The sequence below is a fragment of the Cygnus atratus genome, chromosome 24 (genome assembly GCF_013377495.2).
Source record: "Cygnus atratus isolate AKBS03 ecotype Queensland, Australia chromosome 24, CAtr_DNAZoo_HiC_assembly, whole genome shotgun sequence".
NCBI classification, from domain to species: Eukaryota; Metazoa; Chordata; class Aves; order Anseriformes; family Anatidae; genus Cygnus; species Cygnus atratus.
This window is the reverse complement of record NC_066385.1, coordinates 429,346-445,504: the sequence shown is the minus strand read 5'-3', so window position 1 is coordinate 445,504 and position 16,159 is coordinate 429,346. Positions and strand designations below refer to the sequence as shown.

General features: G+C 49.4%; 2 protein-coding genes across 3 annotated transcripts; one reads left to right on the top strand and one right to left on the bottom strand.

Moving 5' to 3' along the window:
* Positions 1-570: 570 nt before the first annotated feature.
* AP4B1 (adaptor related protein complex 4 subunit beta 1) lies at positions 571-8,340 on the bottom strand. Of its 2 annotated transcripts, XM_035561315.2 has the most exons (10): positions 8,140-8,340; positions 7,832-8,056; positions 7,583-7,713; positions 7,169-7,316; positions 6,049-6,545; positions 5,232-5,315; positions 4,158-4,261; positions 3,733-3,940; positions 3,154-3,438; positions 571-2,886 (listed from the first exon to the last, which is right to left on the bottom strand). In XM_035561315.2, exons 1-10 carry the CDS (start codon positions 8,250-8,252, stop codon positions 2,459-2,461), a joined length of 2,223 nt encoding a protein of 740 aa, XP_035417208.1. In that variant the 5' UTR covers positions 8,253-8,340; the 3' UTR covers positions 571-2,458. The 2 variants fall into 2 exon arrangements, with proteins under 2 accessions (XP_035417208.1, XP_035417210.1); XM_035561317.2 differs by lacking the exon at positions 3,154-3,438 and having other exon boundaries at positions 8,140-8,325.
* Positions 8,341-8,362: 22 nt separating this feature from the next.
* Positions 8,363-11,461, top strand: DCLRE1B (DNA cross-link repair 1B). The gene is made up of 3 exons (XM_035561318.2): positions 8,363-8,611; positions 8,690-9,079; positions 9,154-11,461. Exons 2-3 carry the CDS (start codon positions 8,923-8,925, stop codon positions 10,026-10,028), a joined length of 1,032 nt encoding a protein of 343 aa, XP_035417211.1. The 5' UTR covers positions 8,363-8,611; positions 8,690-8,922; the 3' UTR covers positions 10,029-11,461.
* Positions 11,462-16,159: the final 4,698 nt, after the last annotated feature.

Below are 16,159 nucleotides of genomic sequence, written 5' to 3'. Positions count from 1 at the left end.
GGTTTAGTTTCAAAATAAGCCATTAGCTTGAAGATTAACTGAAATAAAGAACTACAAGAAGCCAAACACTGCTCACCTGCTCATTCTTCAGGAAAGGTACCTGGACAAAAGGCTGGAAACTGGAAGTCCCTGTCCCAGACCAACTAGATTCAGACTAGCTACTGGTCAGTAAAGGACAGTTTGCCAAGAAGCTATCATTTTTTTCCTGAAAACTGTGTAATATGAGTCCTGCAACGCACCTCCCCATGTGCATGTTGTATTCCTGTGCTTATAGGAACTGGTAGTAGGAGCCCTGCTACAGTCAACTTCTTAACTACATTTGAATTCACCCCTAGATGGCCCACCTGTTAGAGTAACTTGTCGTACAAGACTGAAATAACTTATTGCACATTTAATCTTTAAAGAATCTTGAAAGCTTTGCTTCAAGGGAAGCTGAGGTACAAATCCTGTGTGAAACAAAGGCAGGACAGAGTGCACTTATCTCAGGATCCACTGTAACTATCGGGCTGAATCCATCCTACAGACTTCAGCCAAGAGACCAGCAAATAAGTACATCAGAAAGCAGTCAAGAATGATTAATGTTTTTATTTAGAAAATCAAAAATAAAATCTAAAACCTGTTGTTTAACAGGGACAGCAGTGTTTCCGTGAAGTGTGTGAAAGGCATATCACGATTACAGTTACAATACAGTCATTAAAAACTGTAAGATATTTTACAGAATAAGATTAACAAAGCCACACCTTGCACTTACAGTAACCAGTGTACTTTAATCTTAAACCAGGGAGCCCTCTCTAGGGTTTTGCCGTTGTATAAAACACTCGATGGACTTCTGCACAGAGCAGAGTTGGAGCAACGCTTCCTGTTTCTCTTCATGTCCTGGCTGAAAGCTACTGAAGCGGGAAGAGCAACGGTTACACTGCCAGAGAGGATTTTCGTGGCTGTGACACGGAGACTTTTCATGACACCATGCAAAGCCCAACCCTATGCAACTTTCAGTAGAGCAGAGGGACTGCTGTCATAGTAATTTCTGATTACTCTTTTGTATAAATAAAGAAAATGGGTGAGTTTAGTTTATGTAACAATATTCTTGGCAGAAAACACATTAGCTAATTAAAGTGGCCCAGCTACAGTGAGTGATACTTTCTTCTCAGAGAACACTTAATAAGCTAAGCAAACAGAAAATAAAGCAAAGAGAAAGAAGGACAGATTTGGTAGAAAGAGAAAGCCAGGCCCTGAGATAGACAGGGATCATTTATTTTGCTTTCCTTAAATTGTAAGAAACACAGAAAGTATGTATATAAAAAACAAAGAAAAAGTCTCATACATTAAAAAGCTGGGGTAGTAGACATTTCGGCACAAAAAGGGGAAAAAAAAAAAGGGGGGGGTGGGGAATACAGAAATACAGTCCAGTCTGGAAGTATAAGCCTGTACAAGACTGTGATCAGTACCTGGAAATGACAGTTGCCCAGCAGGAAACTAACAGAAGTAAGTCACAACTACAAATCAAAATAAGGTTGAAATACAAACAATTCTGCAAATGACAGCAGCAAAAAGTAGAAAAATTAAGTCACAATATAATCAAAAAATGATATTCCATACAGATTAATCATCTAAACAACAATTCTTCAATTACTGGTGTGAGGACTGACAGCTGACTGAGGTTGTCAAAGTGATGCCAGGTATAAAACTCAATCTGCGTTAACTCACACATATACATTTTATGTATCTTGCTCACCCCTGCATTGTCTTAAAGAAGCCCTTGCCACAGGGAGCTGAGAAAAGACTTTTCTGGGGGTGACTGATGATTAGAATAACCCACTTCAAATAGAGAACACACTTCTCTCGAAAAAGTAAACATGATATACCCCATGCACCCATACAAAGCAGAGCTCCATTCACTTTTAAGTGAAGCCTACTATTGAAATCTATCAGACAGAAAACTGTATTATATACAAAGAGAACACAGAACTGGGTACTTCTCCCTTCATCGCATTATGCCTCTCTATACACAATAAGCAGCAGAGTCCTGGAGTCTCAGAGCTCTTTTTTAATTAGCTACAATTCTCTTGAAAAAAACTCCAAAACGCTGCCCTGAATTTTGCTCACTTCTGGTTCCATCAGTCACATTAGCGTCTTGTGACAATCACGACAGGTGCCAGCATTTCTGTGACTCACATCAGAACTAGCAGGCTAACAAATACATGATCTTGTCTTTTCCCCAGCCCATCACAGGGGGAAGACATCATTTACCTCACCCCATTCACCAGCCTCAGTAGTTTGTACCATAGCTACCCTCATACCGCATGTGGTTTCTGTGCCTAACACTGCTCCAGGGAAAGGCTGATAACACTCCTACAGTTTAAAAGTACAGAACGAGCATCAGGAACAGCAAATTGAAGCCAGAGAAGTAAACTCTGCCTGTGCCCTGAGCAAGCATCCCACTGGGAACAGAGATGAATCAGGATCTCAGCCCAGCAACTGCTCCCATGGCAGTCCTGAAAACGGACATGAATGCTTGCAGCGCCTCAGGCTTTGCCTCACTCTGCTTCACCGAAACCTGCATCTCCGAATCTTCTGTCTCAAGCAATAGCTCTGTTAGGAAGAGGCAACCAGTGTCATCCTGAGCACTGAAATAAGCTTTCCATGGCTGGACACCAGCTTTGCTCATAGCAATAGTATGGATGTGGACGACATGAAAAGCAGTCTGTATGGTATCTGGATGAACAGTTCTGCCCCAGGGCACAGAGTGTTGGCAGCTAATGTCCAGGCTCAGCCAGGTCTTCTCAAACTGTTCTGCAGTCAGGTAAACATCAGGAATTAAGGTCAGGTTGCCTGTATCAGGATGAACCTTGAGGACTTCTTTATTCCCTTCAGAAATCAGTGACTCTGAAATGAAACCACAAACATGTGAGATGCAGCATATATTGTGCTACTTCCAGTTTCCCACAGAACCTTTCAGGAGGCCATCAGATGAAGAAGGTTGGAATTATGGCACCTTCTGCAGCATCTCCCTAGGCTAATGAGGTTGTGATCAGCCAGACACTGTACGAGATACTCAGAATACTAAACAGCACTCTCAAAGCACTGTGATATTTTTCACAAGAAATCCATGTATGAGGAAATTGAAACCCAGACGTGGGTGAGGCTGGTTACCTGTGCCTCTGTTCCCAGAGTCGGTACAAGGAGAAAAAGCGTAACAGGATTCCACTGGCTGTTGAGCAGTGACAAGCGCCCAATGGGCTCTGCCATAAACAGGTACAAGACTATTAAACTCAGAAGCCCATGTATTCACAGGTTGTTCAGTTTGGTCTTCCAGGAGCCCCAAGGAGGGGTCAGACTTAGGGCTGCATAGGACCCGCTTCACTTCTTCCACACCGGACTGTAAGAGGCGATAGTAGAACAATCCACGGTCTCGTACTGCCATATCCTTCTCCTCCTCTGGGAATTTGAGGAACATAGTTTTAGGAGAATTCTAGCATTTAGATTTCTCCAAAGTAACCCTTAATTACTAAAAACCGACTCCCAGGGACAGAGCGGAAAGCTGTTACACTCACCAACCAGGAATGCGTAGCAGCCTCATGCATAAAGCCACCTTACCTTGCCATCCTCAGTAGTCTCCTCACAGCTAGGATGCCATCACTGCATCCATGCTCTGAGGACACAGCAAAACCAGGTCCTAAAAAGCCTGTACTACCACTGTAATGAAACAGAATGCTGAAAATGGAAACCCACCTATGCAATGATAGAGCAGTCTCCCTAGCATGTCCTGACATTCAGCAGGCCGAGATAGGAAAAGTCGCACCAGTGCTGTTAGAAGCTCCATCTTTACTGCTGGAAACACCTCTGATTTCACGTTCTCCACAAAGTCCTCTAAAACATAGGGGGCGCTGGGTACTTTGTCACCGTGTGCTCCCAGAAGCCAGATCAGTGCTTGCTTGCCCTGAAGGAACGACAGAAAGCACGTATTGTGCTTACCAGGACAGCAATGCTCTGTTTACCAGAAAGTCAGTGGTGACATGGAATCAAGTGACACAAGAGCACTAATCTTTTGAAGCTTTCTGATCTTCGTAATGCCAATCATAAGCCACAGGAAAGTCAAGGAGTTAGACTCCACCCATCCTCAACAGCTGCTAGCCCAAGCCATAAAGCCACCTCACCTCACTGTCCTGGATGATGTCCTCACAGCTAGGCAGCGCCTGACACACTGCATCCGTGCACTGGGGACACAGCCAAACCAGGTCCCGAAAAGCCTGAACTACCGCTGCAATGAAACAAAATTTTCAGCATTCCCCAAGAATTATAAAACCATTAGGCAAAATAAATAAAGTTAAATAAATAAAAAATGTATAAAACAGTCAAAAGACTGCAAAGTCTTAGCTAAAGAGGTCGGTGCATTGCTCAGGACTATGTTTTGAGACACCCTTCTTCAAAGTCCCATGACATTGCTCTTGTCAGTGCAAAGTTACACAAAGTCTAAAATAAAGCACTGAAACTTCAGATTGTTCCTCTGGCTCCTGGAAAGTAATCTCTCTTCTGGACATTCCCTGGGCTTTAAAAAGAGACTGACTCATGATGTCTCAGACATACGATGTTAGAATAACAAATTGAAACTAACACCAATTCAAAACATGTTTCATGAACTTTAGGTCAATATTCTAAATGCTCTGTTGCACACGTACAAACTACAGCAACTACTAAGACCTAATTCAACAGATGACTGCAGGCACGCAACTTTGAAAGCTGGAAGCAAGAGCATTAAAAAAAGGGGGGGCAGAAATAGCACAGATATGAAGTTAGATTTGAGGGCAGCAGAAGAAAAAGACAGGAGTCTTGGTAAAGTTGAATCAGACAGCTGAAGAGAAATCACAAAAGTTTAAAAGACACAGGCCAAAGGTCCCCGTTAGAAAGAATTCAAGATTAGAATTATTAACCAGCTAGGTCTTCACAAATAGCCACTAACGTACCTCTGCTGAGTCCCTCACTCCTTGGAGTCAACAGATGGCAGACAGAAGGGAGCCTCTGTATCTTATCAGACCATCAATACAGCCATAACCATTTCCCGAGGAAGTGAAAACTACATACTCCCACCCCACCAGGGAGACTTCCACCTGAAGATCCCAATTAAATTAAATGCCACATGCTTTCTAAAGCCTCAATTTTTGGAATCACAAGCCCCAACAAGGCCATTTCCTGAAAGCATAAGCCATGTAAAAAAACCTGCAGATGGTTACCTGAGGTGATATGCTCCTGCTGAAACCCCAAGAGCTCTGTCAGAATCCCCACACACTGTTCAGTGTATGTCCTAGCAATATTGCCTGCAGAGGCACCAAAGAACATAAAAGGCAACCTTTAAATCAGAGTGAAATAGGAAACATGAGCCCAACTATTCATCACAATCTCATCTGAAAGAACTAATCCCTCTTCTATTTTGACAACACTTTCCAGAAGTGTAGTAAGATGAGCACATATACCCAAAATAAGGGATACATTCCTTTTTTGAAGAAAAAGGTTCCTTTTACCTCAGAAGAAGTCTGAACTTTTCTTAAACGTAACACGAGAAAAGCATTTTAGCATCCCAGGCTTTCTCCTGCGGAACGCCATAAAACTTACGTATTTTAAAGCTTGCAAAACCAAAACTAAACTGCCCCAAATCACCTTAACTCTGCCTCCAACACAACTCAAACAAGCAGGTATTATAGCAGCTCTACAGTTTCAATAAGACTCAACATTAAGACTCATTAATGGGATGAAATGATTTAATTCAGTCCAGAGTTCATTTCTTTAGAGCATCTCATAAGAGAACAGACATTTGAAAAAGACTCAAAGACATTATATTCAGTCAGAAACAGTTCAATACCAGGACTTCTGAGAGAATCAACATCATCGTGGTTTAGAAACGCCCATGAAACACTCCTGGGAAGGGTGATTTACTTAGGGCTTCAGCACAGGTTAGTTATTCGGCATTTGCCTGGATATACGTCAGCAGAGAAAGGCGCACTTTAAAGATCTAGGGCTGCAGCTGCTTCTGAGGCAAGGCAGAGCTCTTACCTATAGCACAGATCGCCCCCTGGGCGAGCTCTTCAGATATATCAGTGCAATAGCCTTTCAGCTCCTCCAGCACTTGTAGCACGTTTTCATCATTCACCAGCTCACACAACACTTCCATCTTCTGGCATTTGATGTAGTGTGGTTCTGAATATGAGCAGAAGAACTTCTTGTAGTGGCTGCTAAAATGACCAGGAAGGCTACCGAGGATCTGGCGCACGTGACACAGCGCAGTGAAGCAGAGCTCCCTGCTCTCCGAAGTGCAGGCAGACAGCAGCGGTCCCTTCACTCTCACCAAAACATCTGCCTGCACATGTGGGTACTCCCTGGCCAGGACCAGGAAAAGCTTGGTGGCTGCCATCACGACGCTGGGGCTGCTGCTTTTAAGATATCCATCTAGTAAATTTAGAATGTCGAAAAGCTCCTCCTCAGTGCGGGGTCTGTAACGCAGCAGGAAGGCGAGCACCTCACTTTGCCCCCACTGATCTAGATCGGCCATCCTGCCAAGAAAATGAACACAGTTTGCAGGAGTCAAGAAGTGCACGAAGATCCGTGCTGTGCAGAGTAGTGGCCGTAGCCTTTCAGTTGCTTACAGGCTCCATTCTAAATCAAATGTTGTATTTCAGAAGTAGATACCACAATTTTACCTCAAGACGATTGACCAATTTACAGATGTAGGCTTAAATTTGTATCGATTGTGCACTTTTGCTTGTGCTCTAAGCCAGATCCCTGGACACAGCAACTACCTTGCTTTTGCTGTATCGCGTAGAATTATTTGCAAAAAAAAATAATATAATTTCTTCAAGTAATAGATATCTAATGGATCAGATACCTTTCAGTTCATTGGAAAAGATATACTAGAACACCCACGTCACAAATATATTGTGTATGCTATCATGATTAAAAAAGATAAAACAATCACATTAGCTTGCAATTCCAAACAAACCAGAAGCAAAGACTCCCTGGAAAAGCAGGGCATCTAAGATTTCTCTGAAGACCTTAGCACAAAGTTTCTTTTCAGGACAGGCACCTCTGTCTTGACTCTTCTCTCCAGGTTTTGGCAGGAGCCCTGGGACACCCGCTCCACCAGCGTGCACAACTTCTAACACGGACGAAAACGAACCTGTTGAGGAGGTGATGGGCGATGGGTTTGTTGATAACGACTCCTCCCTCTTTCTTCAAGATCTCTTCCAAAGCCCTCAGACAGTTCACCACTACGATGGGGTCCTGATCGCGCAGCAAGCTGTACAGCTCGTTCACCAAGGCGCCGTCTGCAAAAACCAAAGGCTCCCGTACCGAGCTCTGCCGGCACGCCGCCGTTTCACCGCTGCCTACGGGTCTTTACCGCAAATACGAGGCTTGAGCTGGGAGAACCGGTCGGCGAGCATTGCGGCTCTGCAGCGGCCCGACCCGGGCGCTGCTCCTCACCGACGGCCCGGGGGTGGGGTGGGGGGGCGCAGAGGCAGGGGGATGCCGCGGTGCCGCCCGTCCCCCCCCCCCCCAGGCCCGCAGCTGCGCGCCCCCGCGCCCCACTCACCCACTTCGGAGTCGCCCTGGAGCTCGTGCACCTTGGCGCAGCCCAGCACGGCCGCTCGCCTCACATAGGAGGCCGGGTCGCGCAGCCCGCTCAGCAGCGGCTGCCGCACGTACTCCTGCGCGCCGGGCACCCTGCGGGAAGGGGACGCTCAGGGATGGGGGGGGGGGGGGAGGGGGGTGCCGGGCCCGCCGAGGCCGGGGGGGGGGGGGGGGCGGCGGGGACGTGGGCGCCGGCCGCGGGAGCGCGCACCTGAGGCTGCAGAGGCTGCGCAGCGCGAGGCCGCGCACGGCGGGGCTGGGGTCGGCGCAGTCCCGGCGCAGCGTGTTGACGGCCAGCAGCGCCAGGCGCGGCAGGCGCGGCGCGTGGGCGCGCACGTAGAGGTGCACCAGCTTCTTCTGCACCACGTCGGCCGCCGCTCCGGCCTTCACCATCTCCGCGAACAGCCCCGACACGTCCGCGCCCTGCGTCATGAGCCTGCGGCGGGGACAGCGCCGGCCGTCACCCGCCGGCCGCCCCCCGCCGGTGCCCCTCGCCCGCCGCCCCCCGCCGCCCCGCACCGGATGACGCGCAGGACGGCGGCGCGGTACCGCAGCGGGTCCGCCTGCACGTGCGGGTTGCCCAGGGCCCGTCGCAGGTCGCGCAGTGCCTCCTCGCCGCCCAGGTACGGCATGGCCGGGCCGGGACTGGCCGCGACCGGCAGGGCGGAGCCGCCCCCGCCGCCTCTCACCGGCGGCGCCGCCGCAGCGCACGCGCCGCCCCCGCCCCGCCCCGCCCGCGCCTGCGCGGCGCCGCCCCCCGCGTTCGGCGGGAAGCGGCGGGCGGCGAGGCCCGGCCGGCGCCATGAACGGCACGGTGATCCCCGGCACGCCCATCGCCGTGGACTTCTGGAGCGTGCGGCGGGCGGGCGGCGCCCGGCTGTTCTTCCTGTCGCACATGCACGCGGACCACACGGTGGGGCTCTCCAGCACCTGGAGCCGGCCGCTGTACTGCTCGCCGCTCACCGCCCGCCTGCTGCACCACCGCCTGCAGGTAGGTGCGCGGGGACCGGCCCCGTCAGGGCGCGGCCCCGTCACGGCGCGGCCCCGTCACGGCCCTGACCGCCCGCAGGTGCCGACGTGCTGGATCCGGCCGCTGGAGGTGGGGCAGAGCCACGCGCTGGGCGAGGAGGTGACGGTGACGCTGCTGGACTCCAACCACTGCCCCGGCTCCGTCATGTTCCTCTTCGAGGGCGCCTTCGGCACGATCCTCTACACAGGTACGGGGCGGGCCCCCGCGGCCTCGCCGCGCCCGCCGCGCCCTCACACCCCGCTCCCGCAGGGGACTTCCGCTACGCCGGCGCCATGCAGCACGAGCCGGCGCTGAGGGGCCGCCGCATCGACCGCCTCTACCTGGACAACACGCACTGCCGCCTGCGCCAGCCCCTGCCCTCGCGGCGCTGTGCCATGCGCCAGGCCGCCCGCCTCATCCGCGCGCACCCGTCCCACCACGTCGTCGTCGGTGAGTGCCGCCTCGTGCCCCGGCCGCGCGCCTCCCCCGCGGCCCCGGCACGCGGCTCACGGTTTCCCTCGCAGGTGTGTACAGCTTGGGGAAGGAGGCGCTGCTGGTGGACCTGGCGGTGGAGTTTGGCACCTGGGTGGTGGTGAGCCCCTCGCGCCTGGAGCAGATGCGGCTGCTGGAGCTGCCCAACGTGTTCACCGCTGAGGAGGGGGCCGGCTGGATCCGTGCGGTGGACGTCGCTGAGATCCGCTGGGATACCCTCGTCAGCTGGAACACACTGCATCCTACTATTGCTATCGTCCCCACTGGCAGGCCCGTGAAGGTCACCCACCCCAACATCTACCCCATCCCATACTCAGATCACTCATCCTTTTCAGAGTTGTGCGAGTTCGTGAAGTGGTTGAGACCCTGCTCAATCATTCCAATTATAAGGGACAACATGTGCCAGGTTTACTTTCAGAAATACCTAAGTTCTGACCACCAGGCACTTCCTGACCTCAGAATCCCAAAGCCTGTGCAAGAGTCTTTGCAGCAGCAAAGCAAAACAAAGACACAGAGGACTGTGTGCCAGCAAGCTCTTTTCAAGAGACACTCTGTGTCCCAAGGAGTTGTCTATGAGTCCCCAGAAAAATATACTGAGGAGTCTGATGGGCCTAGGGGCATTAAGGTTCCTCAGCAGAACTTCTGTGAGTCAGCTTTCTGCTCCAAAGAAGGTTGTACTGGTTGTCATGCGTCCAAGGAAAAAGGGAAGGAAGAACTGAGTGGAGAACAGTCAGGAGTAGCAATAGCAGCTGGCGCTGTTAGACAGTCGCCTGTTTCTGATGAGCATGTTCCAAGTGGGTTTGCAGAGTCATACTTACTCATTCCTTTAAATATCTTAAAGCAGAATTCCTCACAGAAATTTGACAAGGTGGTAGAAGATTTCATTAGGAGGGGAGAAGCATCCTGAAAATTGCATGGTGCCTGCCAGGGCAAATGCAGCTGATAGCGGTGATTCTAACTTAATACTGCATCCCATTCTTTGAGTTCAAGTTTCCCATCAGGAGAGAGGAGCTCAGCTATGGCGCTTTACTGTCTTTGCCTCTTATTAGAGGAGAAAGAAAACTAGAAGTAGTTTGTAGATGTTTTATTTTTTGTTTATTTATTTTTATGTCTTTGTTTACATCTGTTGGGTACCCATGCTATATACGGGCAGCACGGTCCCACTGCATCTGTGCCTTTTACCAGCTTTTTGCGGTGGTTTACCTGTCGTGGCAAAATATTTTGCCAGGTTGATACAAGTTGAGCAGCAGAGGGCGTGAGCTGCCTGCACTTTAAGTAATGTAATGGGTTTGTGTGTGATGAGAGAAGCAAGAAGGGGGGCAATCTAACAGCCCTGGAGATTCCTCTTTCTACATACCTGTAATGCCTCATTGACAATGAGCAGTTCACTTCAAGGTGCATTACAAATATTATTTGTTAGGGTACGTTTAAAAATTGGTGCTTAAAGAAATGTAGAAAATTAAGTTAAAAATTGGTGCTTAAAGAAATGTAGAAAATTAAGTGCCTTAAAGTCTGTTAATCGCTGTAATAGCTCCAGACAGCACTGCTTTTGCATCCTGCCAACTGCAGCTGGATGCGGTTCTGCTCTCCTGAAAGCACCACTTTCATATTAACTGTAAATAGCTTTTTCAGGTCACTGGCTGGCAAAAATAGGACTTGTGTGAATTCCTGTGCTCTGGACATTCTGGAATGGATTGCTGTATCCTCTACAGCCTCTGCACTTGAGCCTGCAAGCCTGAATTCTTCCTCTTGACAGCATAGCGCTTCTGGTAACTGTTAGCATTCTGTTAGACCCGTTGCTTTCCCCATCCAGCTCTTGTTCTTAGCAGGCAATGCGATGGAAGATAATGAAACATCTGCTTACTGGTGTAAAACGTTAAGTCCTAGCAGTATTGTTTGGAAGGAATACTGTGGCTGAACAGCAAAATTGGCTCTGTTAGCTTAGAGGTCAGGCACTTCACCACTCCAGGTCAACTGCAGGGAGCCACAGCCTGGCTGGTGCAGTCAGGAAGCGTCCCTAATGTGACTAGGCAGTGGGTACCCTCTGTGTAGTCTGAAGACACTGTGGTTATCCTTGCAGAACTGCACTGGCAACAGATTACAAACTGGCTCGCTGTGGGGTAGTGACAGCAACAGTGAAGTGGAAATGGTCACTAGGTACTTTTCTGGGAGTAACAAACTGATTTGTTATTCAGCTTTTCCTAACCGTCTCATTATTTTCAACACAATGTTTGAAATGCTTTCATCAGGATCAGAGCCTCTTCTGAATGTAGTGTCCTGTGAGGTCTTCCCAAGGCCAGTCAGCTAGATGGGTTGGATTTCCTGAATCAAATCAGATTTAAAAAAAAAAAAAAAAAAGTTTGCTCTTTAAGAAGGCTAGGGCTTGTGAAAGGCAAAGATGTAGACAGATGCAGCAGCCACACCTGTTTAAAAACAAGGCTGTCATGAACAGTAATCATGATGACTGCCAGAGTGGGTATGTTTGCAAAGCTACTTGGCAAACATGAGTCCTAACTCCTAACCCTGTGCCTTCCCAGGCACTGTAACATGATCACTATAATATAAGCAGCGCCTTTCAGTGGGACTGCCTGTTGACTCTGCCTGCCAGCTGCAAATGGGATATTGGAAATGATGGAGCAGCGTTCTGCATTTTACCATAGAAATACACTTCAAAAGTGGTAGCAAGGGCAGCTCAAACTTCTTCTTGTGGTCTGTGTTTCCTGTTTCTTGGAGGCCTCTCTGTGGATTATTTGCCAGTCAAAATTAAACTGCAGAGCCCCGTCAGGTCAGCACGAGTGGAGGCACCTGCATCTTTTGTAACATCTGAGACTGACAGGGAAATAATTGCCTTATGTTTGCAGTTGTTGCTGTTGCTGGCTGCCTTGGAGACACAGGCTGTAGTTTCATGCTGTTGAAATGTAAGTAACTCGCTTGACAGGCAGGTGAGGGAAACGCTGCCTGCACTCCCATGTTCCACATCCCGCTCTCAGCATGTAGCTTCTCCATTGCTCCGAATGAATGCTTGTGTTCTGAGTCACTGCTCCATTTAGGTATGTTGCAAATGACCTCTGAGATCTCATGCGTTTTGCCGCTTGTGTTATGTGGCATCCAGCCTTTCCTCTTTTTATCAACCCTAAATGGAGTAGACAACCTCCAGGTGAACCTCTGAGCAAAATGGAGTTGTCAACGTTAATTCTTTGCAGAGGCAACTGGTCATTAGAACACACAAACAAGTGAAAATTGCGAAGACTTCAGAGGCTGGGGATCTGCTCCCCCTGTCTGAGCACTTAGTTAAAACTACTGAAGAAATGCTGGTTTCTGTTACTAGAGTGTAAATGGTAACTGCTGCCACTTTGGAAAGAAATTATCCAACTTGTATAGAACCAAAGTACTAAAGTCTCTGCAGATTTAAAAGGCAGTAGAAGCAGGAGAGACTTTACCAACAGTCAGCATGTTGGAGATACACAGTGTTTAAAATGCATGAGGCATTTTAGGGTGCCAGACATGTTTCCTCCCTTTAATCTTAGGTGTTGAAATACTTTTTTTTGTGTGTATTATCTTAAAATCCTGGAAAACCAAACACGGCCTAGTGGGAAAGACTGGTACTAGCATTGCTGAGGTCTAAGGTTTCCGAGAATCATTTAGCTTCCCCTGAAGTCTGGTAGTATCTAGCTGTCCTCCTCTAGGTTTTGTTGTCTTTCATGCTTGCTTCCAAAATTTTCCTCTCCTCCTACCAGCAACCTAGCTCACATGGGAAGTGTTAGTGCAGCCAAGAGCCGGAGCATCTGTCATGCTGCTTCCAGCTCAGCTGCGCAGAACTATGCCAACACTGCTACCGTAGGTGTGTTTTGCTCACAGCAGTGACAAGGAGAAGCTGTAGCCAAGTATTAGCTTGGCTATGGCATATCTAGGGCTGTGTGCTACAGTCATCCCTGCAGGAAAACAAAAATAGTGTTCAGACCAAAGCCCTCCCAAATCTATATGCACAGAACGTGCTTGAGCTGTTTATCTCTGTCCCACAGTTGAGAACCAAACCCCAGTGGGATGAAACAACTCACCCAAGGCTTTACAGAGCCTACAGAGGAGCTAGGAACAGGGCTGAGTTCCCTTTGGCAAGTTTTCAAAACTGTTTTAACAAGCTGTGATCAAACACTGGTGTGTCATGAGGGCAGGGCAGGCTTATGGTTCTGGGAGCAGGGCTGCCCTGCCGAGCTCCTTCCACAGAGTTGCCTGTGGAATTCCAATTGCTATACTATGAAACTGTTTGTTTGGTTCTGACTTTTCTGTAACCGAGTAGAGAACCCTGGAGGTGTACCCTCCCTATGCTATGGAGAGAAGGAAATGGACCCTTTCAGTTTAGGTTGCTGCTAAGCGACACAGGTAGAACGTACTTTGTGTTCCACAGCAAACAAGCATATAATGCAGGCTTGTAGGGAGCACCCTAAAGCACTCTTCTCAGTAGTGTTTCTAACTCTGCTTCCCACAGTACAAGGCTAAAACACTTAGGACAACTTCTATGCTGTGGACTTGCTTTGCATTTTTGCAGCACAGGTTCTCATTGCTATTTTTCTAGATAAAAAGAATCGTGTAACAGGGAGATCTTCACCAAGAAAACTAATTCAGAGAGCTTACTTAATTTCTTATGCGGTATATTGTAGTGTTGGACTCATGCCAAGCTAACTTGAAGCCTAAAATCTCTAGCTTTACATTCTATTTTGGACCCTTCTGAAAGAATAATAGAACATGTAGAAAAGGCAAAGTCATTCTGATCGTGTGAGGTCCCTTATATGAGCTGCTGTCTGCACCTGGATATTTTATGTGCATTCACAATTTCTTCTGCTAAAATTTTGCTCTTTGCTGAAGTTACTACAGTTTCCCAACTGTCACATTGCACTTGGCCAAGTGCCTGCCTCAGCACAAGCAGTCATGGGTATGCAGCAACTTGTTTGGGACAAACATTACTTGACTGCGAGCCTGTTGGCCCAGACTTGGGGAGCTGGGGACTTTGTGAGCAGGTGCCTGGGAAGATAAGGACGTTATTTTAACTTTGTATGTGTGCTCCACTCATGACAGACATGCGGCATGGAGTACTGTGTGGAGCTGATCCTATGCTTGCTTTCCAGGCTTCAGTGCCAGTAAGAGGTGGAAGTGTAGGGATCAGGCCACGTGCAGAGCTATGCTCCTCACCCCACCAACAGACAAGAGCTGCAAAATTACATGGGGGAGGAGGAGAGAGAGCCTGGAGAGGTAAGTTTCCCCCCCTTCTCTCAAGGGATGAGTTTCACTGTGAGCCCAGGGCACAAATCATGTAAGGCTCCCTTAGATTTCAAAGGGCTTCAAGCCAAGCCCTTACCGAAGTGTGTTCTATACTTTCCTGCTTTGGAGTTTATTGTAAGTTTGAAGAAAATAAGGCTGAGAGAAATGCAGTCCTTCACAAAGGAGAGAGACATACCTTCATCAGATAGCAGAGTGGTGAGCTTCTGAGTAGCCTTTTGTTAGGGAAAGAAAACGGAAAGTTTTATTTCTTGACTCTCGTGTGTGAACACACACATTACTTGTACAATTTTACAAAAAGGAGCAGTGCTGTCCCATTCGCAGTTCCCTGCTGGGCAGCTGCTCATCTCTGCTCATCGCAGTGTTATATACTGCCCCAACCCCCGGCTGCAGTTAGAGTTGCCCAGCGCTGTCTCTTGGAAAAGGGTTACAGTTCTGTTTCTGCAAGGCAGAGAGCCCGCTTGGAGACCCCAGACTTCCCTTCCCCAGTGGATCTGGCAGTGGCCCCAAGGATCACGTAGAAATACACTTGGGTAATAATAAACACACAGATGAAGGCTCTGTCTGCGTGCATTCCTAGGTTTGAATTTTAGCGTGTGACTGCACGAATTCTCCCACCCATGTTAGGTGTAGCACTGCTGCTGAGCAGAGGCCTTAGCTGGAGGCGGCTGGAGATGTGGCTGTTAGGAGGACAGGTATGGCTCTGCACAGAGTCCAGTCCTCGTGCTGGAGGGATGGAGATGGTGCTGCAGAGGTCCCCAGGTGTGCTTTCCTTCCTGGGTACTAGGCTTATGTTGCTTTCAGAGGTCTCGGGGGCCAACAGGGGCTGCGTTTCAGAGGGATCAGTGGAGTAGTAGTTGTTCTTATGTTTTTATGTGTAGCAGATATTACTTAGTACGTTTTAAAGATGAACACGAGACCATCCCCAGTTAATGCAGTCTGTGCTTAGTGTTAGAACTCCGGTCTTTTTGTCTGGGGACCGAGACCTGTCACATCCTCAGTGAAGCTGTTACATAATGTGCTGCGTTAACTAAACATTTGGGGGCCCATAGGCATATTTTTGCGAACTTGGCATCACTGCTTCAGCCTTGGGTCTCATCGACCCACTCGAACAATGTCCCAGTTGCAGGACCGGGCTCTCCATTCCCCCAGGGAGCCCGAGGTGACAACAGCGGGGGGCTTTGGCTGGACCGGCACACAGTCTCTCTCCACCTTTCACCGTAGTCGCCATCTCTGCCTGTACCAAGACAAGTTAAGCGGTGTATGGTGAGGTCTCGTGATTTCCATTGCGCGTTCTTCCCCCCCCCCCGATCTCCATCCCGATGCAGACGGGCAGCCCCGATGCTTTACGCTCCCCGAGGTGCGAGTTCCTGCGCGTTGCGTTGCTGTTCGTGGGAGAATAAAGACGATGTGGTTGACAGTTGAGATCGCGGTACGAGCGTTTGTAAACGGTAGCGAGGAACGCTCGCAATTTCCGCGAGAAGACCGAGAAACGTCGCCGCGATCGGCTCCAGAGGAGGCCGAATGAAAACAACGCAACTCCTCGTTTCGGCTCCGCGAGCAGCCCCTCCCCGCCTCCAGCGCGGCCGGCCCGGCCCGGTTCCCCCCTGCTGCGCCTCCGCGGGCCGCCCGCCGGCCGCAGCCTCTCGGCCTCGCCCCGGGCCGGGCCCCGCCGCTTCCGCCCCGGCGGGAGCGGGGCCGCCCCTTCCGCCTCGCACGCGCCACGGCGGCGGCGCGCGCGGTCACGTGCTCGGGCTCGGCGCT

Coding starts and splice junctions, on each gene's coding strand:
- AP4B1 (XM_035561315.2), bottom strand. CDS start 8,252: ATGCCGTACCTGGGCGGCGAGGAGGCACTGCGCGACCTGCGACGGGCC. Junction 7,317..7,582: donor CCAGGGCGACTCCGAAGTGG/GTGAGTGGGGCG, acceptor TGGTTTTTGCAG/ACGGCGCCTTGGTGAACGAG. Junction 5,316..6,048: donor GGGGGCGATCTGTGCTATAG/GTAAGAGCTCTG, acceptor GTGCCTCTGCAG/GCAATATTGCTAGGACATAC.
- DCLRE1B (XM_035561318.2), top strand. CDS start 8,923: ATGCAGCACGAGCCGGCGCTGAGGGGCCGCCGCATCGACCGCCTCTAC. Junction 9,080..9,153: donor GTCCCACCACGTCGTCGTCG/GTGAGTGCCGCC, acceptor TTTCCCTCGCAG/GTGTGTACAGCTTGGGGAAG.